At 37.1% G+C, this 27,611-nt stretch overlaps 1 protein-coding gene across 1 annotated transcript in view; it reads left to right on the top strand.

Moving 5' to 3' along the window:
- VEZT (vezatin, adherens junctions transmembrane protein) overlaps nt 1–27,611 on the top strand; it is a 58,783-nt gene that overhangs the window by 16,476 nt on the left and 14,696 nt on the right. Inside the window, exons 4-12 of the mRNA XM_090136814.1 lie at nt 4,634–4,723; nt 6,267–6,442; nt 9,066–9,341; nt 13,787–13,936; nt 17,708–17,855; nt 18,611–18,942; nt 19,457–19,650; nt 24,513–24,613; nt 25,026–25,233. Coding sequence (XP_089992940.1) covers nt 4,634–4,723; nt 6,267–6,442; nt 9,066–9,341; nt 13,787–13,936; nt 17,708–17,855; nt 18,611–18,942; nt 19,457–19,650; nt 24,513–24,613; nt 25,026–25,233 — 1,675 coding nt within the window. The remainder of the gene's footprint in view (nt 1–4,633; nt 4,724–6,266; nt 6,443–9,065; nt 9,342–13,786; nt 13,937–17,707; nt 17,856–18,610; nt 18,943–19,456; nt 19,651–24,512; nt 24,614–25,025; nt 25,234–27,611) is intronic.

Below are 27,611 nucleotides of genomic sequence, written 5' to 3' on the forward strand. Positions count from 1 at the left end.
TCTCATCTCAGTCTAGACAAGGATGCATGGTGGGGAAAAAAGGAAGAAGCATTTGTGTAATTGGTAATGATAAAATTTAGTAGGTTCTTCTAACTGTTGTTTCAGTAATTTGGGAACATCTTTTGTAATCTAACGTCAGAAAGTCTGTTTTTATGTCCCATTTTTGGCAGAATGTCTCAAAAGGATAGAGACAGCTTGCTACATATTTGAAGAAGTACACTGAAATAAGGAGGATCTGGGGCTTTGTTAAAACTTCTCTGTGATGTGTAGGCAAATCATTTCAATTCCCATCCAATCATTTCCTCATTTTTAGATCGGACTGTTATCACTTCCCTTCTCTCACTGTTTGCTGATGTAGTCTACTGACATTGTAAAATATCCAGGAAGCAAGTGGTTTCCAATCTCTGAATATGTACCCCCTCCTAATGTGAAATGATTTTAGTTGAGTCTTTAGTATAGCGTAAATAACATAAACACAGTAGGTGTTCCATGCTGAACAATGCCTAGTACACAGGTATTGTTTTCTTTCTGTTGTGAAAACCGAGTTCACAACTGGCTTAAGCTTTTTTTTTTTTTTTTAATTTAAAAGATACTTTAGAGTTAAATGCAGTGCAGATCAAGTGCATAAACAATTAGAGTTTTGGCTTTCTTGGTTATCACAGTCCATCTATCTTTCCTAGGTTTTCTAATGGATCTGAAACACCTTGGCATCTGAAACAATACTCTTTCCTTTAAAAGGTGTTTAACTTTTTAGGGGGGCAACCAATTCTGCTTTATTTCTCCATCTTCACCCCATTCTGCTAAATACAGGATTTGTTCTCACTAGAAAAGGAGACAAATAATGTTCCTGAAGAGAGAAGTAAAATAATATTTTTTTTCTAGGTTGCCAGCTGACTGAGTGGAAAACTAATATTAGAGAGGTTGCAGTATTGCTATGTCTTTGAGTTGGGATTCTTTACTCCTCTTGTAAGTCAAGTAGGATCCCTGTTCAGGTACAATCTTGTGACATGCAACTGTATTTTGGCAAGGTAAAGATCTAGTGTGGGATCTTAGTGGATTGAAAAAACAAATCTAGGAGATAAGGACATTCCTAGTAACTGATACCAACATTGCTGTATTTTGCTTTCCTACAAAGCAGTGCATATCATTCAGGCTTAGTGAGAGATAAAGGCATCAGCTGAATTTGAAGTGCACCTTATTTACTTTTTTGGTTGGTTAGTTTTGTTTTGTTTCCTTAATCAGACCATGGTCTTCGTGAACAGTGAAATGAAAAGCTGTAAAGGTACTTCCAGACTGCTCTGAGGGCTGAGGGAGTATAGAGAAGTGATTTAGAATGGTAATTATAGTTGCAGTGCTTCTGGCTGTACCAGTCTCAAGAGAAAGTTATAGCTGAAGTTCTGATCTCGTGGTCAGTTTTACTGTTTAAAGGAAGTACTAGATTTGTTTTCTGGAATTAAACCCAGAATTATTTATGTAATTCTGCTTGATCTTTAAGGAATATGCTTCCTTCATATACATTTTTCCTTTCTCATTCATTTTCCTAGACTACTGTGCATATCTGAGTGTCTTAACTGATTTTACTGTCACCTCATCTTGACTCAGATGTGACAGTTATCACTAGAACAAGGCAGGTACTAGAAGCAGATACTTAGCATTCTGTTGAGGCCATCCACAGAAATTGGAAAGGAGGGACAGGTCCTTGCCTTTGTCTATGACTTCCACCTACATAAGGTCAGCTTGGAGTAGCTGGAAGGTATTACTGCTTAGTATTATCATCTTTCTGAGCTGCACAGAATTGGAAGACGTCAGTATTAATGATGGTGTTTTAGATACTGCTGAATTGCCATTTCAAGTTCACCCTTAGAACTTGACCACTGCATAGAAAAGAAATATTTCTAAGAATTTTATTTTAGGTTCAAAATGAATGATCCTAAAAGTTTGATTTTCTACGCTACTTTTTTAATGTTAGACGGTGGATACCTTTAATTCTGCTAATTAAGCTTAATAATAAGCTTAATAATAATTACATATTAAGCTTATTAAGAGAATTCATTTGACTGACTTGCTTTCTGGTGTTGTAAGAATAATGCTCCAGAAGCACTGGCAACATGACCTGACTTGTGTGTTGATGAAAGTTGTTTTACTTGTCAGTAACACTCCCAGTGGGAATGCAAACTGTGAGACACTGTTCCATGGAACTGAATAATTGAATGTGTTACTGCACTCTACTGGGTCACAGACCAAGACAGTGGGTTGTCTTGTTTTGTTTTCAAGCACTGACATGCCTGTTGAGCATTTGTGCAAGCTCATATTTTTATTTTTGATCTAAAACACGGCAAGTAAACCAAACAGTTATGTAACACACCGGTCTGGTTTTTTTCAGTAGTTCTACAGTCTAGTTTAGTCAGCTGGTAGCAGTTTAAAACTGTCTTTGGTGTAGATTTAAATGCTTATGATAAAAACAGAAGAACTTCAGAAGGCCAAACAGTTGAAAATGATGGGCTTCCAGAGACATCATTTTAAATGAACAGCTCCTTTTGCACTTCACTGTACTAAGGCAGGTACTTCAGAACAAAGTATTTCCCTGTTGCTCAGATGTAGAACAAAGTATTTGCCTGCTCTTCAAATGTAGGGCGGTGGCTTTGTTTATTTCATCTCAATTTTTCACAAATTGTCATCAGATAATTTTGTTTTATTTGCACCACTTCACAGGAAACTCTACCTTGGAAGATAATCTGTTGCTCCAGTTTGCAACACCCTTCTCCCCATCAGATGTATGGCAGTGCTCTTGAGTAGCCTTGAATTCTTGCTCATACAGCAAAAGTGATTCTTGCTTTTACCAGCATTACCAATAGTAATGATAGAAAATAGTAGGAGAACAGGGCTTCTTATTTTTTGATAGCTTGACCAGCGTTGCACTTGAAATTACATTCTGTAACATACTTGAAATCTCTGTATTTATTCTGTAGGCTAAGTCATGTGAATTGCAGGGTAGCCCCTCTTAACAAGGCATGGTGGTAGCTGTGTTCTGGGAAGAAGCATCATTACAAATGCCATATAGTCAGTTTGTCTATCTACTAGTCTATTAATTCTTTTTGACACAGGTCTGTAATTCTAACTGTATACTGAAAAGTGTATACAAGAAAAACTTGAGTTAGGTTACCTAAAGGGACGCAAAAGTGAGTTAATACAAAAGTTGTTCTGTGAATCATAAATGCTGCGGGACAGTTTCTGGTCTTGTTCAAAGCCATTCTGCCCTGTATCAAACTTCTGTCACTGCCTTTCAGAGGACTGTTAAACTGATTGGTGTGTCTGTTCTAACTCCCATCACTGGCCTTATGTGAAAAAAATCCCAGGCTAAGCACAGCTCAGTACTTTTGCTGTTTAATTTTATTCTTCTGTTTCCAGCCTTAGAGTTGGAAGCATGATGGAGAAGTTTGTGTTCCTCTTATCACACAGCTGCTTCAGGAGCATTTCTGTAGCTTGCATTGGAACAGGGTTGTGCCTGAAATCCCGAAGTCAGAAGCTCAGTGTCGGTTCCTCTGGGCAAGTGACCTTTCAGCTTTTTACACTTCTCTGTCTTAAAAAAGAGAGAGAGAAGAAAAGGAAGAAGCTGATTTAATGCAGATAGCGTTTATAGACTAAGCTCTTATGATCTGTTTTTTATTGTTGATGTGGAGTTGTTTGTTAGGGTTTTTTTTGTTTGTTTTTTTTAAACAGTATGGCACAAAATGTAAGTGCTTCAAAATTCAATTTTTTTTGGCCTACGTTTCACTTGATTGTACTATATGTCAGCAGTTTGAAAATTAACATGTAGAGCCTCAGAATTCATGAAATAGAGTTATAGGTAAATGCTTTCCAAAATATTTCCTGACAGCTCAGTCTGAGGAAAGTAGATATAGAATGGCTGTCCAAAACTCTGCCTTTTTCATGAGAAGTCTGAAGAGGGAAGCAGAATCATGCATCTATTTAATTATGATGTTTTCATGTATTTTAGGAAGACATGTGAGTAAAATGTGTGGTGACAGAGAGCAGATTCCCCTAACTAGTGTTGTTCAAAGTTACATTTACAGCTCAAATGAAGCTGTGTATTTAGATTTCATGGGAGAAGCAACATAGGGAGAAAAGTACCTGGTAGCAAGTGCTGGTGTGGCAGGGAGTTTCTGAGACAATTCCTGTTAAAATCATGCATCTCTGCTTCTGTTCATTCATCTTTCAGAGTCTTGTCCTCCAAGGAGATGACGTTCCTCTCCCAGTCTTTTACTTCAGTCTCTGTCAGCCATTTAATGCTGCTCCTTTTTTTATCCTTAAGAAGAGAGAAAATCTTTCATACTGAGTCGTTGCCAATCTGAGATCAAACAAATTCTAGCTGTATTTATTTTTAACAGTACAGCAAAACAATTCATTACATTCAATAGGTGGGGTGAATGAAACTTTATTTCACAGTCTTGTGTACAGGCAAACTTAGCGGAAGCAGATGTTCCCATACTCTGAAGTTAGGCCAAATAGACTAAGGGAAACTTCCTTGCAGGTACATGTGTCTGTTTTAACAAGAAAAGAAATAAAGAAATTGTCTGTCTGTTATTTCTTCCTTTTTTTTTTTTTTAATGGAAATAATTTCTGTTCCTTGCAGCAAAGCATCCTGTCAAAACTAGTTGAGTTCTTCAGAAGTTGGTTTCCCTTTCCACAATATAAGAAAAACGATGACATACTTCACCGATTGGTAAGAGATTTTTTTTATTTTTTTTTTTTCCTTTTTTAGAATTTCCTTTCCTAATCCACAGGTCTTCCCCTCCTTTGTACCTTCTCTCCCAAGCGCCATCTTTAGTTTCTGTTGGTTTTTTTTCTTCTAACAGTTTTACTTAATCTTTAGGCAATATTGTTTCAGGTTTTCAGAGGTAGGATACATGGCAAATTGGGCACGTGCACAATGAAGGAAAACTGCCAGCAGCCAGCTTGAATATATTGAGTATGGAAGAGATGGTCAGAAATGAAATAAGTTCTTGAAAGTGGGAAGGAATTAATTTGCATTAAAACTGCCCCATTCAGTGGAAGACACTGCAGAAACACTGAGAAAGTCCCTAAGTTGCCATCAGTGACTTGCAGACACAGCTCAAGATGAAAGCCTGTAGAGCATCATTTGATACTGCTTTGCCAAGCAGTGTGCTTGGGCAACTCTACCACTCTTGGTCCTGTCCTGGGCTATGTGTTCTGTTTCTGCTCTGTTCTCCATAGTGCTTTTAGGAAAAGCAAAGTAAATTAATGCACCACCATGGAAATGTTGTGTTAGACTGTTCCGGAATCTAACAGAAGTTTGTTTTTTCTACTGTGATACCAGAATGAATCACTACATGTAACTTAGGGGAAAAAAAAGCGTTCAGCTATATGAGAAGTTAGGAGTTTCCATTTCTAAGAGTTCATCTCATTGCTATCACTTTTCCGTCATCTTGAGAGTCAAGATCTCTGCAACATCTTGTTACTGATTATCCTTTTAATTCCCTTCCTCCTTGTTTCTCTTTGAATCAGAACTTTTGGCTTCACTGCTTTTCTAACCTTAATTTCTTGAGACAGAAATACAACCAAAGAGTATGGAAAATATGTTTCTTCTGCTGCCTGCTACTTTAGGATAACAAAATGACACGGGATATTTTGGAGGAGGGCATTTCCTCTTGAACACAACCCTAAAACTGTGTTTTCCAGTAAATGTAGAGTGCAAGTTGTCTGGATTAATATCACTGTAAAGAATTTAACCAGCTAGTTTGTGAAAGCCTGGGTTTTCATAAATAATCTAATTTGGTCAGTGCAGACTAAAAAGCTTCTGTAATGTGGAATGCCAAACTTCTGTTAACTTCTGTTAACTTCTGCTCTCCTTTCCTTCCTGTAATCTATGCAAAGATGCCACATTGAACATGTTTTGGGTTCTTCTTCTACAACATTCTCAATTGGAAGGGTTCTGTATTGATAGTTTGTTGCAGTATTTTGGCATAATTGTGACATGTTTCTAGATATCAATACTGTCTAGATCTGATCACAAAGTCAACATGATATACCCTGCAAGGCCGAAGTAATAGATAGAAAATGAATTTTTAAATTTAGAAAAGTGAGGTAGCCACTACTGAAATATTTCTGCAATCTTCAAGAAGAGTTTGCTGTCAGTGTAGTGTAGGGTGTCTGGATGTTTTCCTTGTTTTAAGAGTTTACTAAATTTGAAGAGTTTACGTGTTCTTTACTAACACTTGTTTTTTCTTCTGCTTATTTGTGGTAAGGATGTTGGATTTCGATTTGACACGCTCCGTACCATCCTGCAACAGGAAGTTCTGCTGCAGGAGGATGTGGAACTGATTGAGTTCCTTGACCCGAGTATCCTGTCTGCAGGGCAGTGTAAGCAACAGGAAAATGGACAGCTTCCAACACTACGCTCCCTAGCAACTCCTAATATTTGGTATTGTACAGAGAATATCTGTTACAGTATTCACTGTTAAACAACAAGAAATAAATATTGTATGTTCTTTACAAAAAATGCAGCAATATAGTAACTTTTTTTTTTCAGATCTTTGAGTCTTTGTTCCGCTACTACTCATATATATGGATAAACATGTTTTTGTCTCAGGCATTTTATTGAAAGAGCAGTTTTAATCTGAGATAGATACATAGGCGTAAGTCAGTACTTACAAACCCTAACAGATGCCATGAATAAGAACTTAACATTGATGAATTAATGAATTTCAAAAGCCATATGGGGGTGATTCTGATAAATTAGGCATAGTTATGTAGACTGAATTGGAAGGTGTCTTTTTCACTGTGGCCTTTGTAAAGTATGTTAATTGTAAGTGTGAGCAATTACTTTTTGTGGGTTTAGAATACTAGAAGAAGAGACAAAAGAACATTTAAATGCAATGCACTGAAATTAGAAAAGGCTGGTGGAATTCATCCTGGAATACTGAAGGAGCTAGCTGCAACACTGTCTAAACAAATACCACCTGTATTTGAAAAATAGTGGGAATGGTGGATGGTCTGACAGACTGACTGACTGAGAAATGGGCAAGCATCAGTAAACAAGAACATCTTGTAGCACAGGCCAGTGTATATTCTCTTACATATGTTAGGATAGTATATGGAATTACTGTAAATTCTCAGCCAGTTAAAAAAGGAAGACAAATGTTTATGACATATTATATCATAATTGATATTCTTTGTCAAACAAGAACTTCTAAACCACCATTTCTGCAATGTTTTGTTTCTGGTCCTACTGCTATTCATTGTTTCTTAAACTGTTCAGATGACAAAGAACACTGACAAAATTTGGTAATACTGCTTACTTTATGTATGACACCACTTTTTAAGTGTTTTGGTAGATAGGAGTTCAAAAGTATCTTGACAAATTGCAGAAATATCTTGAAATCAGTAGAATAGTCAATAAAGACAAGTGTATAGTACTTCCCTTGGGAAGGAAAAATCAAATTAACAGCACAAAGCTGAACAGTTGGGTAGACAGTATTCCTTCACAGAAGGATCTTCATGTTGTTTCAGAGTGTAAGTTGAAAAAGTCAACAATGGAAAATCTCTTCTCACAATCCTTGTTATATACAACACAAAAGTTATATAACTTTTTCTCCCTGTTTTCCTGCGTCTCGACTCTGATTTTTGGTGCCATTTTTTGTGAGGTACAGGTAATTAAGAAAAAGGTAAGTACAGGACAAGAAAAATAGTGAGTATAGAAAATGCATTCTTTTGGAAACATTTGAGGTAGGAAGGATTGTTTGGCCAGCATGGAGAAAACTTAGGTGGGATGAAACAGTCTTATGGGTAGTAAGGAAGCGATGTCAATGTGTGCAGAAAGGGAAAAGATACGAAGCAAAATAATTTGATTAATTTGCAGATGATTTAGACTGAATTTGGGGAAAATATTTGGAATTCTAGGGATACTTAGCAGTAGGGATAACTACATGGGTGCATTTTGGCATCGTCTTTATCTTCTTGGGTCTGTCATTGGTGATCTAGATAACCAGAAACTGGAAATCAGAAAAACTGGTCTCTTTGACCCCTTCCAGTCTTTCATTTTGGGGATTTTTGGAGCAGGATTTTTTTTTTTTTTTCCCAAATATGCTAATAAAGTTATGGACTGTGTGTCCCTTCTTTAAAGTTATTTATGTACCTGTAATATTTTAATTCTGCACCTTTGCTGAAAACTATCACACTAGACTTAAAGAGTTAGCTTTTGTAAAGCTTATTGAAAAATTACTACAGAACTGTCCAGAAATTAGAAAATCCAGCACCATGCTTTATTTTAAGGGGGGAGAAAAATAATATTTTTATTTCAAAAACTCCAAAGATTGAAGTTTTTTATGTAGGTTGAAATGCATAGCCTGTCCATCTCTGTGAAGACTGACACAATTTTACAGAATTGCAGATAGAATACTAGACGTGAAACACAGTGTATTTTTTTAGGAGTTACTTGTAGTTTTTTTTTCTAGATGAAAATAACAGCCTTACGAGGTTTTGGAAATGTTCTTTAGAAATAACTGAACTGAGATACTCATTACTCTGGTTTTTTTATGATTTTCAGAGGCTGCCAAATCATCTAAAATAGTTTATCTATGTCATGAGAATGTGCTCAGAACTAGTTGTCTGTTGGTATCCAAGTTAAATGAGTCAAACTGCAAAAAACAAAGCTAGTGTTACATGAGGGTTTAGTTTCCAAAAAACCCATGCCCTTTCCTAATGTACTTTTGAACCAGGAAATACGGATATTCCCATTCCTACCCATTCCAGCTTTTAATGCTGAGTAGTCAGATTGGGGTTTGGCTTCATGGATTTTGTTTTGTTTTAAAGTCATATAAAATAAAGTGGCCTTTTGAAGTGGTACATCTTTCTTCTGCTTTTGCCGTTAAATAGCTGGATAAATATTTCTTTAGAGTATACCCAAGGTATAATATCATGTGTATGTACATTGAATCTGCAGCTTAATATTTTCTGGTGTCTACAGCTCACTTAAGAATCTGCATGTACTTCCTGCTTGTTTGACCTCAGGAGTCTGTGGTTGAAACTACTTTCTCTATTTGCAGGGATATCTCACTCTTGCTTGCCTTTGTAAGTGCCCTGCTTATGCTTCCTTCATGGTGGAAGGAGTCATCGTGGCTACCGTGGGGACTGGTTCTGCTTGTGTATGCAGTCTTTCGAGTGTGGGCCACATGGAGGACAGCCAAGCTGCAAATGTCCCTGCAGAAATACTGTACCCAGCTGGAAGAAACAGTAGCAAATAGTCGAGCTTTTACTAATCTTGTAAGGAAAGCTCTACGGCTCATTCAAGAGACTGAAGTAATTTCTAGAGGATTTACCCTGTGAGTCTACGTTTCACTTTAATGCACAGATCCGTTTAAGCCAGATGTGTTCTGACATAGTCTTGCTGTACTGTCTCCCATAACAAGTGAAACTGCTGAAAACCATGCTACTTAAAGTTTTTTGTTTATGTAAAATAGTGTAATTATCATAGCTGTGTTCACCAACATGCGAGTATGAATTCTAACAAGACATTGTTAAAACTATGCATCCTGAAGGAGTATTAAGTATCAGAAATCTTTACTGGACACCTATGCTTTTGAAAATCTCCTGGAGTCTTAGCAATGAAATACCCCCCAAAAAAAGGACTTAAAACCTTATTTAGTTACTATTTTGGGGGGTTGTTTAGGTTGTTTGTTTCACAGTTTTTTGTACTTCATATTACCAAATCCGTGTAACCAAACTGATCTGCAAGTAATCGTTCATATTTTAGAAAACAAGATTACTTCAAAATTATCAAATAATTATCTGAACTAATGAGAACAAATCAATTAGCAAGGCCTATTCAGAGGTCATTTTCAACCTCAGAAAATTACAATCCTTTGTTTCTTTTCTTGCATACAATTGTTAAGATGGTTAGAATTTTAAGTTATTTATTCCTGGATTTGCCTCTTGTCCACTTAAGGTATTAAAGTTCTCCTTGTTATTTAGCTCCTTGGATAACTTTGCTCTTATTATTTTGAAGGACATTAGAACATGTTCAGTGTGTGCAAGACCCACTCTCATTGCCATGTATGTCCTTTTCCCTTGTAGCAACCTATCTAGACATGTGCCTGAGTCAATTTGACTTGAAGTTAAAGAAGACAGGAAATGCCCACAGCTAAATGCTCTTGATTTCTTTCTAAAACCAATAAGAAGTTCCCCTGTGTGCAGCAAGAAATGGTTAATGCCAGACCAACTACTCAACTTGCAGGCTCTTGTTGTTACGTGCAAGCTTTAAACTGTGGAGTTTGCATTTTTAATTAATTTTTGAGTTTGAAATACCTTTAGTATACTTAGCTTTATTCTCCCTTGGGAATGCATAAGCATGTCTTCAGTCTGCCTAGCTGTGTTTTTTGTTTGTTGTGTTTTCTGAAGAAGTGTATAGTTAAGCAATAGACAGTCTTATCTTTGCAGATGAGTTCTTAAAAGAAATTATTATTAGGGCTTGTCCAAATAACAGATGAGAAAAACATTTGGGTTTTTTCCTAAGTTTAAGCAAGTGAACTTGTGGTCAATGTTAAAAATTGCTCGTTTCTTGTTTTTTTTCTACATATCTTAGATAACAGATTAACAAAAAACAGACTGATCTTTAAACTAATGCTTGATCTCATAGCCCCTTTACTTAAAATTCTGGCAAGCTTTTCAAAAGATTTTGTAGTATGGATGGAGTGGGAGAATACTGTGTCAGCATTCTCATCAGAATCACCATCATTCATACTCAGTATGAAGAGGTTGGTTCATACAGGTTTTGGGTTGGTTTAGTCTGGAAGAAGTTTGTACTCAAGTGTTCCCTCAAGCACCCACATAAGAGATGCTGCTGCACAGAGCACGGTGAACTTCTTTGCTTGATGTTATGCTTTATGTGTGATCTAAAAAACTAGCTACCCCTTCTCTTGGTGAATCTTTGAGGAACCAAGTTTGGTATGTTCTCCAGTAGTAACCTTGTCAAAGTCTTAATGCTTCCTCAGGGAGAGTCTTGAAGCAATAGGAATGGTTGCACCTGGAAAGTTAATGAGTATCTTCTTCTATTGTTTTATATCTTTAAAGGAATGGGATTTTAACTGGGTAGTGCAGCATCATCCTGTTGCATGATACGTATGCTGTTCTTTGAATATGCTGCAAGCCTAGCATAGTCTGGTCTGTGAATTTTGTTATGAATGAAAGATAATGGTGCTGACAAATAATACCGAGTCCAGATTTTGACTGACTGTCTTAGCATAACTCTGCAAGCCCAGGTCCTTGTGTTCTACAGCTGTTTTTTTTTCTCTCTATTGCACCATCCATTGCTGTGTTCTCATAGGCTAATTCACATAAACTTTATGGCTTTGCTTTATTCTACTCTCTATGCCCCCTTGTTAACTGATTTTTGGCTGTTTCTGAAAGTGTTAAATGATTCTTGATGAGATTTAGGTCAATTTCTCCATTGGTTCACTGGTTTACTACTGCATGGCAGTGACTGTTATATGTTCAATTGCTTCAAATGTTGTTTTGCCTTTGTTCCCATCCCACCTAAACAAACAAATCAAACAAAAAAACCTCCACAGTAGCCATTTAAGAAAAAGAACAAAAAAAAACCCAAACAACTAAGGATCCTGTCATGTCTTTCTTATATAATCTTCTCTTCAGAGGCCATTGAATATTCTGATTTCAGAATGGCCTTCAGAAGAGTTTAATACCTCTGTTGGCTTTTAAGCCCGCACAGTAAAAGCTCTGTGATGCAGAGATGCTCAAGATCTTGCCAATGTAATTTGGATTTCAGAAATTATGTAGCCAGTGTAGGAAAGGGCTCTGCTGAGGCAGAACAGCAGTATTTCTGTCTCTGTTGCAATTAGACAAATGAATCTTCATCACGAGTTGCAGGCTGGATTTTCTCCTGGCTAATGAAAGTATGTTCATTATTAAATTATAAAATGAGAACTGTAGGGATGTGCAGTGAAAGGCTGCAGCAATAAAAAGCAAGTAGTTATTTTCTTGTCTGTCCCTGATACGATTAACTTTATTCCAAAGTACTACCTTAATATAGTTTCAGCTAGAATCAAACTCTATGAGTATATGTTATTGTGTATAGCATCTCTGTAGAAGTTACTTTTGTGTTAGAGTACAATAATAGTTTTTTATTCAAGTGTATATGCAGGTTTGTTAAAGGAGAGATTCTATTTAAAACTTGATTTGTGAAATTAATGGCGAAATAAATAATAGCTCTTTACAAGGAAAATGGATATGGAGCTGCAGAGAAGAGGAAATTCACTTTTAACCTTTTTTAAAATTTTTGCTGTTTGTGGCTGATATCCAAAGCTGATAATATAGTGTAAGTTCAATTAAAGTATGTAGAAGATAAATGAAAACCTAGGAAGCTAGGGATATGGCATGTCTGTCACATGGAAATTTATAGCAAGTTATATTAACGTTACTGGAATAAAGAATTATTCCATTAAAAAAAAAAAAAACAACTGAAGCCTCCCAAGAAGCAATACAAATTGTTTTGTTGAATACTGGCAGTACTGCATGTACTGCATGAGTTGTGCTATACTTTTTCTGTGCAGAAGCTGAAAATGCTTGCGTTGCTGTAGCAGAACATAAATTTCTTTGTCTTTTTTACTAGAGAATAGTTTTTACTAGCAGAATAGCTTTACTCTTCTCTTTGGTCCTGCTTCTGACAGTTCACCCAGGGCTTGAATCTACAAAGTGATATAAGAGTTTGTCCTTGAACACTTCTAATTGTTATCTTCACAAGTTAGGAAAACATTAGAGATTGGCATGTCCTGAGTTATAGATACAAGATGAACTCATCACTTTGCTTTGAGTAAGGTGAGAGCAGTAGCAGGCTTCCAATCCCCTAACACTTTGTCAGTCTTGATGACTGCACCACCACCACGTCCATTCCCGATCTGGTTCTAGTAAACACAGTGCTGGAGAGGATGAACTGTCCACTTAGGCCATTTTCAGTGTTGTAGCTATAGGTTTGGCATCAGATTATGTGTCTGAAGACTCTGTAGATATATTTACTCACTTCATAATCCAATTTATTTCCAGATTAGGCAATTTCTTACTGTTCTAAAGACATTTTGAAGTATAGGCTAGTAAGCAAATGGTGTCTTTTAAATTGTATATTTATCTGAACATATGGATACCAAAAAGCATTTTCAAATATGCTTTATACAATTGCATACGTTTCATGTTATCTGTCTGACTTCCACAAAACACTGCTGTCATTCACTGCATGATTGATAAAAACTACTTCACCACTTAAGTAACATTTTTTTTGACCTAGAGAGTAATTTTGCAGGGAGTTTGACCAAAAATAGTGTATTGCATGAAAAACGGTGAATAGTAGCACATTTTTCCATGAAATGTATTTAAAGAGCAAATTTGCATGCGAAGAGGTAAATGTTAAGTATCTGCAAACTTACAATGGGTTTGTGGAAGTTTTATGGCAGATAATGTTGTGGCCTGCCTACATTTACTATGTTCTTTTGGAACACTTTGGAGAAGACAAATGTCCTCAGGAATTTTACTGTGGCTCAGGTGAGACTGGAATCAGGCTGCCTGCAGAGGAATCCTGGCTGCTTAACTGAATGTTTGACTGAATAATTCACTGATGTGATGAATTTCTTGTGTGTGTGTGCATGTGAGGTTGTTACTGAGCAAAAAAAATTATTAAGTGATACAAAAAGAAAACTGATGTACTGTCTTTTAAAAATACTTTAGGACATCTGTACAGTTGTATCACATTTTACTTTTCAAGTTTGCTTGACAGGGTCAGTGCCGCTTGCCCACTTAATAAAGCTGGACAGCATCCTAGTCAGCATCTTATTGGTCTCCGGAAAGCCGTCTATCGATCTGTCAGAGCCAACTTCCGAGCTTCAAGACTGGCTACTCTGTACATGCTGAAAAAATATCCTTTTTGTAAAAACCCATCCATTCAAATATTCTATTAATACAGTTTTCTACCTGCATTCACGCCGATTTTTAGAGTTGGCATGACTAGAAGGATACAATATCTAAGTATATATCTAAACAAAAACTGAAGAAAATGTAGCATAGTCAGTTTTGTCTTATGCTTGATTTGGAACAGTCAACATATTTCTTTTTTTGCACTTTGCAGTGTGAGATAAGATCCTGTGCATTGAAAACATTGCCCCAGTTATTGATGGCCATGCCTTTGACGTATGTACTGTTTTATGATTATTCCTAAGCCATCTTTTTTCCTCACACACAAAAAAAAACCTTTCCTCAGAACAATATGCCCTTTCACTCCTCATCTCCGTGTTCAAAGATAAGTTGATTTCCTGTTTCAAACAAGCTGGGTGAAACTCTTATTACATTAATAAGCCAAAAGACACAGTTAAAAGTGAGGATTTTCTATTCCAAATCAAACTATGACACTTGCTTCACAAAATCAAATCTGAATCATCATCTGTATCTTCTCAGCAATTCTAGGTTTTTGTTGTAGCCTGTAGGAAATAGCAATGCTTTCAGACTGTATTGGAGCAAAAACAAAACCAAAAAACTGGTATGTTTCTGATATGAAAAACATTTGTGTCTGTCTTTGAAAGATTTTTAAAATGGAGGTTCAATTATAGCAAATTATCATGCAGATATCTTAGTAGTAATGCCAGCTGAAATAAATGGTCAAAAATAGATTGGAACGGTATGTCTATAAATTCTTGACGAACAAATAGAGAAGCATTATACAGAAGCATTCCATATGCAGAACGTAGTGGAATGTAGTAGAAAAGGTGTTTTGGTTTTTTGTTTGGCTTGGTTGTTTGTTTTTTGGTTGTTCTTTTTTTTGCTTTCTTTTTTTGTTTGAAATGCCTTCCAGTAGAAATTCAACATGTGAAATGTATCTTAGTCTCCAAGACAATAGGATCTAAATCTTCCCACCTAATATACTAAGGATCAAAGCTTAGTGATGGTAATGGTAATGTGTATCTCAAATGAGTAAGAGGGAGATCTGACTAATGAAGTTGTTACAGAGAATTAAAAATCTTCATTCACAGCTTTACTGTTTAAATACAGATATGTAATACAAATCACATAAACCTGACACGTTATCATTACTCACTTCAGTAAGACAAGAAGTTTGCCAGTGTTTGCTTGTGGTTGGTATGCCACTTTCTAACTCCCTTCAGTGAATTGAATAAATTAATATCTTCCTAATTAAAATTTGTTCCCAGGTAAAATAGAAAAATAAACTATAACGCTGTAGCTTAAATTAAGTGTTTTTGTTAAACTCAGTGGACCAGTAATATTTCATGAGATGGATTCTCTACGTTTCATGTGAAGTGACAGTTATTTACTTGCAGAAACTATTCAGCATTTTCTCATGTCATCCTCACTCTGATTTGTTCATATCAACAAGAGTGCATTGTTCAAAGTCATAGAAGAAAAAGCCATAGAGGAGAAAAAAGTATTTTTCCTTAAGTCTGGAAAACAAGGGTATAGTGGAATACAGTATCCTTATTTTAGCTTAAGCTAGATGTTGGGTTGGGTGTTTACAGGATATGATGCAGACCTGTCACTACTAGCGTAGGAAACCTCTGCATTGCACAGTTGTGTAATGATTTAGAGGTGATCAGGCACTGGCATAGGCTCCCCAGGGCACCAGGCTGCCAGAATTCAAGAAGTATTTGGACAACACTCTCAGTCAAAGGTTTAATTTCTGGGTGGTTCTCTGTGAAGCCAGGAGTTGGACTTGATGATCCTTTTGGGTCCCTTTCCACTTGAGGTATTCTGATTATTATATTTTTAAATTTAATTTTCTTTCATTATGATGAAGTAGTTGATAAAATACATTCTATGTATTTTAGATGTGTTGAGTTCCAGAAAATTTGCTCTTGTTACATCTAGTTAAATTTTGTTCTTTCTCCTTTGAAAAAGAAATTTAGTTAATCATGAAATATTAAAAAAACCACTTTTTCACTTAGGAAAGACAGCTAATACAAGAAAACCTTAATCTAAAAGTAAATAAATAAGTAGATGTACTCTGTCTGGGTTCTAAAAGCCTACATCAGAAGTCTGCTTCTGGAATATCTATGTAAAGGTGCTTGAGAATTTTTCAATTACATTTTTGTTGTTGACCAGCCAGTCATCACATGCTTTGCTCATCCCTTCCAGCAGGTTCCAGAATTTTATGAGACAATAGAGCATCTTGGATTTATTAGGAATACTCTGAGGCCTTGTTAGATCTTTAGATGGGAAGGTACTTCTGAAGAGCAAAGTACTACTATTAAATTGTTATATATGTGGGTGCATTAGTCCTTTTTCTTTTTTATAAGTATCATCATCCTCCAGGCAGAGGCTAGATATTCACTGTACATATAGTTTATTCTGGATTTGACAGTTTATCATTTAGTATCTTTGCCTTCTCTTGCTCTAAGCTAATAAGTAAGTTAAACATGAGAAAAGTATTTTTGCAAAGGCAGGAGCGTTTAAATAAGGTACGTTTATTTACTGTACTTGCATCCCTTTAATTAATTTCACAATGTGATAAAAAAGACTTATATTTTAGATCAAAGAGCACTGAGGAAATGTCATTACATTTTTAACAAAAATTATTAGAAGGAAGAGGGCACGGCAGGAGATGGTGTGGGAGCTTAATGGGAATCCCTAGCTGAGACACACTGTGCTTAAGTGGCTCATTTGGTCAAACCATCTGTTTGAGAGATTCCCTGTAATTTTTTTATATGACTTAAAAATCCACATGTTCAAACTGCTTTTCTTGCTGCTGCAGAAAAAGATTAACACAGATTGTGGTTAGTCTCTAAGATAATTGGTCCTGAAGGTTTTGACCTGATTTTTCAGTCTCTGGTGGAGTTAATGTCCCTGTGCTCCATCTGCTGGACACACTTTCAGGTTAATTTAGGCTAGCTGACCCCGCTGACACTGTGTTTATGTGAAGCAGTAGATGCTGTGTTCCTGAGTCATTTGCATTGCAGATTTTCATCTGCATTCATGCTTCTGGAGAGCACTTCACAGACATCTTTCTTCCTGGTCTTTGAGGAGAAATTAGGGGGAAATGTGTTTGTTCAGAGCCTGAGCACTTAGTATTGATGTTTTCCGAGCCACAGAAATTTCCCTTTCTGCAGTGTGCTCCTACTCAAGCGGTAAATGTTTTCTTGAGCACTATTGCAAGTGCAATCCTAAGAGAATTTAGCAGGTGGAAAATTTGGGAGTGAGAGCGAGTAGAACTTGTGGCTTTTCCAGAAAACATATGGATACGAGAGAAGTACTTCTAATGGCCTTTATGTGACCAGAGAGATGAAAATATTCAGTTTGTAAATCAAAACATAAATCTCCTCTCTGATCTCTGCTGAGGCTGACATGAGCTATTCATTGGGAATTTATTGATTAAGGATAATTTCCTCACTTGAAAGGAATGCTGAGATTTTGCATCAATGATCGCATTTGTTTCTTTCTAGGTGTTTGCATTTTTTAGACATAGAAGTTTATTTGGTGTTCTCTCTCTTATCCTTCTCTGAGCTTGTAAAACCTGTGCTGCGAAGAAAGATGGAAAGTTCAATTAAACAGGATTTGGATTCAACTAAACAGAGATTGTATGCCATTTTGTTAGGTGTTTTTTTTGTTTTGTTTTGTTTTGGTTTTTTGCCTTATTTGTTTAATGCATAAGTTGCTTTGTTAGCCACCTTAACTCTGGCTAAACCTACCCTCTGAACTCTGAGAGCGACAACGTGACCAGCTACATCTGTGTAGTCCCTTTTAAGGACCTGGGTCTGGGACTGAGTGAAGAACAGGTATCTGAAGAGGAGGCGCACAATCTCACGGATGGGTTCAGCTTGCCTGCACTCAAGGTAATCGCTCTTAGAAAGACACACATTCATGCAGGCTCAGCATGAGAATCTGCTTCGGTTGTTGTGGAAGCCAATTGTCTTCTCTAAACAAAGAAAACTGCTCGTTTCATTTGAGGTGGAAGATCCTAAGAGTTAAGTTGTGGGTTTGCTTCTTCCCAGTTTGCCTAACCTCTTTCGTGCCATGTAAAATGTTGTGATTCGTGTCTTACAGCTCTTTAGTGACATTCATGAAATTTCTCACTTTGGCTGAAGAAAGGAGTTAAGTCAGCTTTCTCCAGAAGTACAGTGGTTTTTGTTGAAGTAGATTGCAATTAAGCTCCTGTTTCAAGATTGGTTGTGGGCCAATGCAGTAACTTTTAAGTGGATGGTAGAAATTATAGCTTAATGTTATAAAGGAAAAATTGCCTTTGCTGCCACTGGAATTCTGGCAGCTCTTTTTAAGCTGTAGGGTATTTGAAGATTATAGCAAATAATGAGACTGCCTAATGAGAATATGAAAATTGAGGTCTCCGACAAACTTTTGAGCATAATTGCATTTAATATACTTCATTGGTGAATTAATGGTTCATCTGAGGTTCACTAGATCTGAACCCACATGGTCAGAGATATCTTTCAAAAATACTCAGTGGATTTTCTTATTATTTCAGTGTTTCTACGGTAGGCTGAGGAGTGTTTTTGCATTCTGTATCTGCACCTTTATTTTGGAGGCTGGCTGTGTTCCAGGTGCACGGAGCTAACCTCACTCTGTTTTGCAGGTTCTCTTTCAGCTGTGGGTAGGACAGAGTTCAGAATTCTTCAGGAGACTGGTACTGCTCCTCTCCCCAGCCAATGCATCCCCCAAGCCCTTGATCTCCCCTGAACGGTTGCCTCATCATATCTTGTCTGATGTGACTCAAGGCCTACCTCATACACATGCTGCCTGCTTAGAGGAGCTCAAGAGAAGCTATGAGTTTTATCGGTACTTTGAAACTCAGCATCAGTCAGGTTTTGAACGACCAACCAGAACAAAACAGAAGTCAAGAGAGTTGAACAGCCTTCAAACAGCAGTACGCAGTTTGCAGCTTCATCTCAAGGCACTGCTGAATGAGTAAGTTTACACATGAATTAAGAGACTATGCCTGTGGGAAGAAGGCTTCAGACTGGAGTTCTTTGGGTTGTCAGTTTACTTTATCCCAGATTAGAAACAAAAAAAGCAGATACAGTCACTGCAAGTACATCATGCCTGTTCTGTTCCTAATTGATTTCACTGAAGGTGTCTGTTTCCAAGGTAACAGCTCTACTTTAAAGTAAAGTAGTAAACATGTTTTTTGAGGGTATAATTATCTGAAGAATGCTTCAGAGATTCTGCTTCCCTATTTACATTCTCACACTCTTCCCATTGCTGTGTCTGAACTCTTAGCTATCATCTAAGTATATCTTTATGTATAATGAGGTCAAAGACTCTTGGTTCAATGGGGAATCCAGTGTTGTTTCCTGATTATTTTTTTGATATCTAGTGAAAATTCAAAGCTAAGCAGTACTTTAATTCCTATCTTTGCTTTTGTCTAAAGAAATTGTGAAGTCAAATATTTATATGTGTTTATTTCTGTTCATTTTATTAGGGTAATAATTCTTGAGGATGAACTTGAAAAACTTGTTAGCACTAAGGAGACACCTGAATTAACAACAGAAGCCCACCAGGTTCTGGAAGAAAAACTAAAGTTTATTCAGCCTCATATGCAGGCAAGCAACAGCTGCTGGGAAGAAGCCATTTCTCAGGTAGAGAAAATGAGTGGAAGAAACCCAAATAAAAAAGGTAAATATGAGAGGTTAATTTAAGAACTGAAGGGATTCACTTTAGAGTTGGAATGGATCAAAAACTGCATTCAGCCTGTATTTCTTGAATTTTAGCTTTAAAAGCTTTAACAACCTTACTCTTTGAAAAGCTATCTATTTGTCAGACTTCTTTATTGAGATGGCCTTGAAGCTTTTGTTTCAGAAAAAAATATATTAAAAATAAAATGCTAACTTAGTCTATTAGGCATGTGGATTTGGATGGTACATTTACATTTCCAAGTGTAGCCCAGTAGTGGATTTTTCACTGTAATTGGTGAGCAGCATGTGAAGTGGTGGAATTTTGATGAAATATCTTTGAGGTTTTCTTTTATCTATTGCATAAATATTAGATAGGTAATTGAAATGACAATTACCTTTTCATGAAACTTCCTTGATAATGACATTTCCTGAAACATTTTAATTTGATGTATTGAGTTTATAACACCTGTTTACCTGCTCTCTCAGATATAGAGAGTGTTTAAAAGTGATGTGAACAGCACATGCCAAAGTTTTGCCTTAGTGAGCTCTACTGTCCATGCTGCTATCTTTGTGAATTGCATTTAGCTTAAGTAATTGAAGTGAGCTGAAACTCTCTTGACACAGAGTTGAACATAAAATTTCTGATCTTGTTTCCAGGAGCTTTTTTACTGGCCTAGGAAGGCACAGCCAACCGCCTGAATAATGCTGATAGCAATGGAGACTATATTAGGAAAATTATGATCTGGGATGTGTATCAGCAAGTTGCCTACAGAAATCCAAATCTGTAATGAGCTAGGCTCTTAATTATGTATGGGTGGGGTATCCAGAAGGTGGATGAATACTGCTGTGGTCCAAGAGATGTCCAGGCTGACATTGTTCATGTTCACATCAGAATTGGGAGCACTGGTGAATCCCATGTCTACAGGCTCCACACAGGTCCAGACATGGCATAACAAAGTTGCTGTTATTAACATATATTATGAGGCAAAATCATTAAAGAGCCTTCACTTTCAATTTTGTCCAGTGTCAAATGTGTGTGGTTTGAATTTCTATTTTGCAACAGGTTTACTGAATCACTCCCCAGAAACTACTTTTAAATTATGTTTAAACTATGTTATTTTTATCTGACTACATTTGAATTTCCTAATGTATTTCTGAGCAGTTCAGCTTCTGTGAGTTGAACTTTTCAAGCTGTGCATGAAATCATCTCATTACAGAATCGTAGAGGTTTCAAGAGACCTCAGGAGATCATCGAGTCCAACTCCTCTGCTAACTTGTAATCTCTTTGTATTCATCTTAACAGCTCATCTGTCAGTCATAATTATGTGAATTAATTCATTGAATTACATGTGGGGTTTTTTTTTCAATACTTCCTGAAAACTCTTTGAAAGAAGATACCTTCCTGCTGAAATAATATAACAGCTAAGCACATCTTTATTTTGTCTTTATTCACCATTATGTAAAATCAAATGAATTTTTTGACAAAAGCTGTAGTTAAAAGCCTAACAGTACAACTTTGTGTCAAAGTGTTGAACAGTGTTTTTGGTGCAGTAGATGTTTAATTCAACTAACTAAAGAAAAGCTGTGGGAATATATCATCAATTATGAACAGTGATGAAGACGGAGCTGTTGTTAATGGCTTAGACCCAGTTTTGAAAGGAAATATTTCATAACTTAAAAGCTGTATATATTAAATATTTTTAGCAATAACTTTCAATTGTGCTTAGTATAACAAAGTCACTCCTTTTTACTTCATCTGTAAATGTAAAGCGTATCCAGTGTTTAAATTTACTTTTTCTTGAGTTTGATACTTACCGGAATGCTTTTGCTGAATTATTCACTGAAAGCATCCAGCCACTAAAGAACTGCTTTGTACTGTGGTCTGTCCTAGTTGTGGCATCCTAGGCAGCTGCATAGCACATATTTTTCAAAGCGGTTTTCATAGAATCATAGAATAATTTGGATTGGAAAGGACCCTTATGCTCACCTAGTTCCAATCCCCCTGTTATAGGCAGGGACACATCCCTCTAGACCAGGTTGCTCAACATTCCATCCAGCCTGGCCTTGAATGCTTCCAGGGAGGGAGCATTCACAGTCTCTCTGGGCAACCTGTTCCAGTGTCTCACCACCCTCGCAGCAAGGAATTTCTTCCTGATTTGTAGTCCAAATCTATGCTCTTCCCATTTAAAACCATTTCCCCTCGTCCTGTCTCTACGTGCCCTTATAAAAAGTCTCTCCTCAGCTTTCCTGTAGGCTCCCTTCAGGTACTGGATGGCCACTATAAGGCCCCCCAGAGCCTTCTCCAGGCTGAAGAGCCCCAACTCTCTCAGCCTGTCCCTGTAGGGGAAGTGCTCCAGCATTCTGATGATCTTTGTGGTCCTCCTCTGGACCCACATCAACTGTTCAGCGTCCTTCTCTTATTGGGGGCCCCAGAACTGGACATAATACTCCAGATGGGGTCACACAAGAGTAGAGTAGAGGGGCAGAATCACCTCCCTCAGCCTGCTGGTCATGCTTCTCTTGATGTGACCTAGGAAATGGTTGGTTTTCTGGGCTGTGAGCATACATTGTCAGCTCATGTTGAGTCTTTCATCAACCGACACCCCCAAATCCTTCTCCTCAGGCTTCCATCAAGCCATTCCCTGCCTAACCTGTATCTGTGCTTGGGATTGCCCCGACTCAGGTGCAGGAACTTGCACTTGGCTTTGGTGAACTCCATGAGGTTGACATGTACCCACCTTGAGCCTGTCCAGGTCCCTCTGGATGATATCCCTTCCCTCTACTAGCATGTCAACTGCACCACTCAGCCTGGTGTCATCTGCAAACTTGCTGAAGGTGCACTCAATCTCACTGTCCATATCGCCTACAAAGATGTTACATAGCACCGATCCCTGAGGAATGCCACTCATCACCAGTCTCCAGTTTCAGGAAATGTCACTTGGACATTGAGCCATTGACCACAACTCTCTGGGTGCGACCATTCAGCCAATTCCTTATTCAGTGAGTGGTCCATCCATCAAATCCATTTTTCTCCAATTTGGTGACTTGGATGTTGTGCGGGACAGCGTCCATGTTTTGCATGTCTTTGTTTTCTCTATAAGCATATGGATCTTAATTGCATACTTACTGCTTAAAGTTTTTGCATGTCAAAGCATGTTTATTGCAAATATATTAAAAAGCTCAGCTTGTTAAACTCAAATCAAAAGACTTTAGGTCTAACCAACTGAACATTCAAATACTCCCATAGGACCATAGTACCCTGCTGCAAGCTCCTGGTCTTGCAGTCCTTTGATCCACCAGAGAGGAGCTAAAGTCACAGCAACTTTAGTGAAAACACTGAATTCGTGCTCTTGAAGCATCTCCTTAGCAACGTTATCACCCCAAACAGATGGCAAATGGAGCAGCCTGTACATATTAGTGCAGCTGTTTTGTTCTTCTAATTCAGGAAACCCAGGTTTTCATTGATAAATTCCATATTACACTTCCAAATTTGTTTTCATACCTTCAGCAGCATATTTTTTTAAAATGTTTTTATTCGAAGATGCAATTGTGCAGTGGACATCAATTTTCCACTTGTGTCAGGTTTCACTTCTTGCTTCACCTTTCCTTTAAAATTATCATTTTGCATTTAAATACATCTAGAACATCAAATCTTTAACTCAGCCCAAGCAAACAGGGAATCACATGTTTTTCCTTGTTTGCAAAAGCAGGTAACTGAGCATTATTAGAGTCATTGTCAGTGTGAACTGTCTACCTTAGGAGTACTATCTCTATGTATTCAGTGTATAGATTAAAAATCGAAAATAAAGATGAGTGGGGCTTGTCAAGTTTGTCTTGCCCATTTCTCTTCTCACTGGCAAATTTGTACTTTTGCCATATGTAAATGTTGTTTACCTGCTCTTAAGAACATCTGCATAGAGATATTTTACAGTATTTCCAGGCATCTATTCCAGCACTTAAATCTCATTTATCAGTAGAATGCTATTTCTGATATTCAATATAAACAGCTCTTGCTGCAATTTAAAAAAACAAAAGAAGTGCTTTTGACCACCCACAGTGGAAATCCATTTCCTCCTTATAGCCTTCTCTTACATTTTTTAAGACAGCTAATAACATTTCTCTCTTCTCTGCATAACCCCATATCCTTTGAATCTTCTATAATGGCTATACTTTATTTAGCCCTCTGATCATTTCCATTATTTTTTCTCTGGACACCCTTTAGCTGGTCTGCAGTATCATTGAATGGAGGAATCCAGCCTGAGCACTATGTTCCGTCCACAGCCTGATCAGTGCCAAGCAGAGCAGAAAAGTAATTTCCTGTGTCTAACAATCTGTGCTACTGTTTATATGTAGTCTGGCTTCTTTCTTACAGCAGGGTATAATTGACTGGCCTCCTCAGATCCTTTTCTCCGTGGTGTTGCCCAGTCAAACAACATATATTTATGCCGTTGACTATTCAAAAGTACAAAATGTCACGGTTGCTGTCACTGAACTGCTGTATCTGAAGTTCAATTCTTCCTGGGGCATCTCTGATTTTCCAGTAGTCTTTTTTTTTTAATTCTACTTTTCAATATCCTTGCAGATTATCACAATGTCAGCAGATCTAATGAGCTTAAATACTTTCTTTTTTTTTTTTTTTTCATTCAATGGAAATACTGAAGAGCATTGGACTTGGGAAAAAATCCTCACTAAATGTATTGTTTCTGTCTAAAAATGGTAACTATACTGTTTATGCAAGAAAGCATTTGATGCACCTGATAGCAACTTCTTCTAGCCTGTGTCATAACACGAGTGAGTCAAAAATATCATTGAACACTCAGAATTCTTTTTTTTCTTTATCCCTTTTTTTCCTTTTCCCTGAAGGCAAGCTTGAAGCTTCCTGTGATAACCTACAGCGTACTTCAGTACCTTTAATACAGCCTACTGTGTACATAGAAGACAGAGATCCCATCCCCGAAGAACAGGTAAAAAAAATAGGGTCATTCAAATTAAAAAATGGGCTTTGTTCCTCTTTCAGTTGCTTGTGCAGTGAGCTTCTCATCTTGTCAAAGCAAGCCAAGTTGGTATCAGGAGCTATTTCATAAGGGGACTTGTAAGAAAGGAAAAAAATTGATATGTTTTCCTTCTGCTGTGTTTCATTGGAAGGTATTCCCCATTCTTGGGGAATACTTCTAGATGAAAGTAAATCTTAGGTGTCTGCAATAATGCTAACTTTGCATTGAGTGGACTTAAGAATGTCAGATCCACTGGCTCTGATAAGGCTCCATCCTTCTACTGTAGTTGACTTGTGTTGAGATCACTTGATCATGTGTTAGCTTCTAGAATAAGGTCTACACTGAAAGTGAAAAATGTAAAATGTTTCTTTTCTTTCTTCAGGAATTGGAAGCCTATGTTGATTATTCTGACATGGACAATGAATATAATAGGGAAACTTTTGACTGCTTTTCCCAGGAAGAGAGAGAGAGACAAAAACGAGAGAGAGAGGAATCTAAAAGGGTGTTACAAGAATTGAAATCTGTACTGGGATTTAAAGCTTCAGAAGCAGAAAGGCAAAAATGGAAACAACTCCTATTCAGTGACCATGGTAAGCATTGCTTTTGAAAATTAATCCCTGTCTCAGAAAGATTAGGTGTCTGTTTACCATTAAGTTCTGACTGTCATAGAATTTAAATAGTGCTCAACAATGGCAGTGTCTTTGACAGCACTGTGTGACTTCATTTTTTTTATTCCGTCTCTTTAAATTTTTGTAGCAATCATTTGGCTCCAAACAATAATATTGAGCCAAAGTATTAGGTACACAAAACATGAAGCGTGGCATAAAGAGAACTGTCAGGCTATAATCCTTGCAAAATGCACTGACTTTCTCTCATTGCTTTCTCGTAGATATGAATTTTAATCGGGGTTCATAAATAAATATTTTTCAGAATTTAAAGCAACCATCAGAATTTATCCCAGACGAACAAAAATTGAGAGATTAAAGTGAAGAGTTGAACTTTGAAATAATTAAAGATTCATAAAAGACTAAGACAAGCTTTTGTTTCTGTGAGAGAGGAAGCACACAATATATTTTGTAAAAAAAAAACCAAAAGAACAAAAAAGCCTAAGAGGGAGGAGTTCTTTCAAACAAGCCTTTACTAATTCTGGGGACTGCTTGTAGCTGTAGCCACTTGAACCTGAAAGCAAGAGTATGAAAATTTACTTTGCCTAAGCAAGACAGTCTCAGTTCCACCAATTCTGGATACAGCTTGACTGCTTTTGCTGGTTGAGCTGTTTGATTTATAATCTTTAATATAGGGAGTGATTTGTATTTTCTTCTTTCCATTCGTTTTCCCATTTTCATTCCTTCCTCTTCAGGACAGGTTAGAAGGATCACTCTGAAAATTGTCATATTTTAGCTTATGAAAAACAACCTTCAAGTTTGGCAGCATATCCAAGAATTCTGCCTCTGCAGTTTTTGCCAGAACAGCCATCGATTGCATCTCTCAATAATTTAGTGGGAACACACAGTAACAGACCAGACGTATTTATGAGATGGTTTCTATTGATATCAAACCCACAAAAATACCTGAGCATCACAACTTTTTTAGTTATGTCCACTTAGCTATAACTATGTTAAAAGCAATCTCCCAGCTGTTGGTATTGGCTGCTCTTCTCTTCTAGATGAGTTAAAAAACAAACATATCAAATTGCATCAGAGGCTACTCAAGAGTAGGATTTCTGTATTATCCTTCTGATGTTAGATGGGATACCACACAACTTCCCAGAGGAAGCAGAAGGGAGAAATCTTACCCTTGCTTCAAGTCTTCATGAATATAGTGACTGTTACAGAAAGGCTTCTTTGTCAAGAGAGCTCGCATAGGAAATTTCCTTACTTAACCTAGCAGCTGATGCCTATCCACATTAGTATCTCTTTAGGTCATTTGTGATTATAGCTTTCTAGAAATTAATGGACTGGCTTAGCTGAACAGCTGTAACAGCTGTAGGAGGAGTCAGCTAACTCCTGTAATCTTGAGTAACCATCCCATTGTAAGCCTTTGTGGCTCATGCTAGTTCCTTTCCTTTTCACGTATAGATATTACTTTTTTTTTAGGATTAGAAAGTCTATAACGGGAAGTGAGGAAAGTGTCATTTCTTTCATCTGCTTAGGATTTATCACAGATTCCTTCTAAACAGTACAAAAGTTAAATATATGAGGATGGTTTATGAAAATAATTAATATTGTCTCCTTTTAGCTCTGAAACTAATATGCAGTTGTTTTGGGGGGAAAAAAAAAGACCCTGGGAGATGCTGAGGCTTTAATCAAGGCACCTAGCAAGCCACTTATTAAGGTTTTTGGTTCACAGATGGGAGAGGCTGGTTTCTATATAAAAGAGGTCAGCTCCCAGCACGTTGATATGCCCAAAGAGCACATCATGAGGTCAGCTGCTCAGTAATTGAAATGAGTCTGGTCCAGTGCTCCTTCAGTATGTGAATTTTTAAAACAAACAATAGAATACAAATTCTAATCTATAGCCTTTGCGTGGTAGTGAAAATAATTATCCATGTGACAACTGTAGTGATACGCCTACCTTCAACTAGCTAAAATAAATGTGACTGCAATAGGATGCAATGGAAAAAATCCTAATACCATACATTTTGTTTCCCATGAAAAGTTTCCTTATTTCCCAGAGTTATTTTCATCTCTGCTTACAGGGGTAAAGTCAGAATGGAATTAGAAAGGGAAATGCTACTTGGGAATCTGCTGTTGCCGCTCATTTATGTTCGTGCTGCTACTCTAATGGAGCTACTGCAGTTTAGGGAATCTGTTACTTGGAAATGGACATTGTATCGTTTATCTTAAAAAAGAGAGACATCTGTTCTTCAAGAAGTGATTGTACCAAGTTATACTAACCCTTAACACTGGGAGGAGAGACTTCCTGGCAAGCATCCCGTTGCTGGCAATGGGACTCGCTGCTGCTACTA

The sequence above is a fragment of the Phasianus colchicus genome, chromosome 1 (genome assembly GCF_987193195.1).
Source record: "Phasianus colchicus chromosome 1, bPhaCol1.hap1.1, whole genome shotgun sequence".
Lineage (NCBI taxonomy): Eukaryota > Metazoa > Chordata > Aves > Galliformes > Phasianidae > Phasianus > Phasianus colchicus.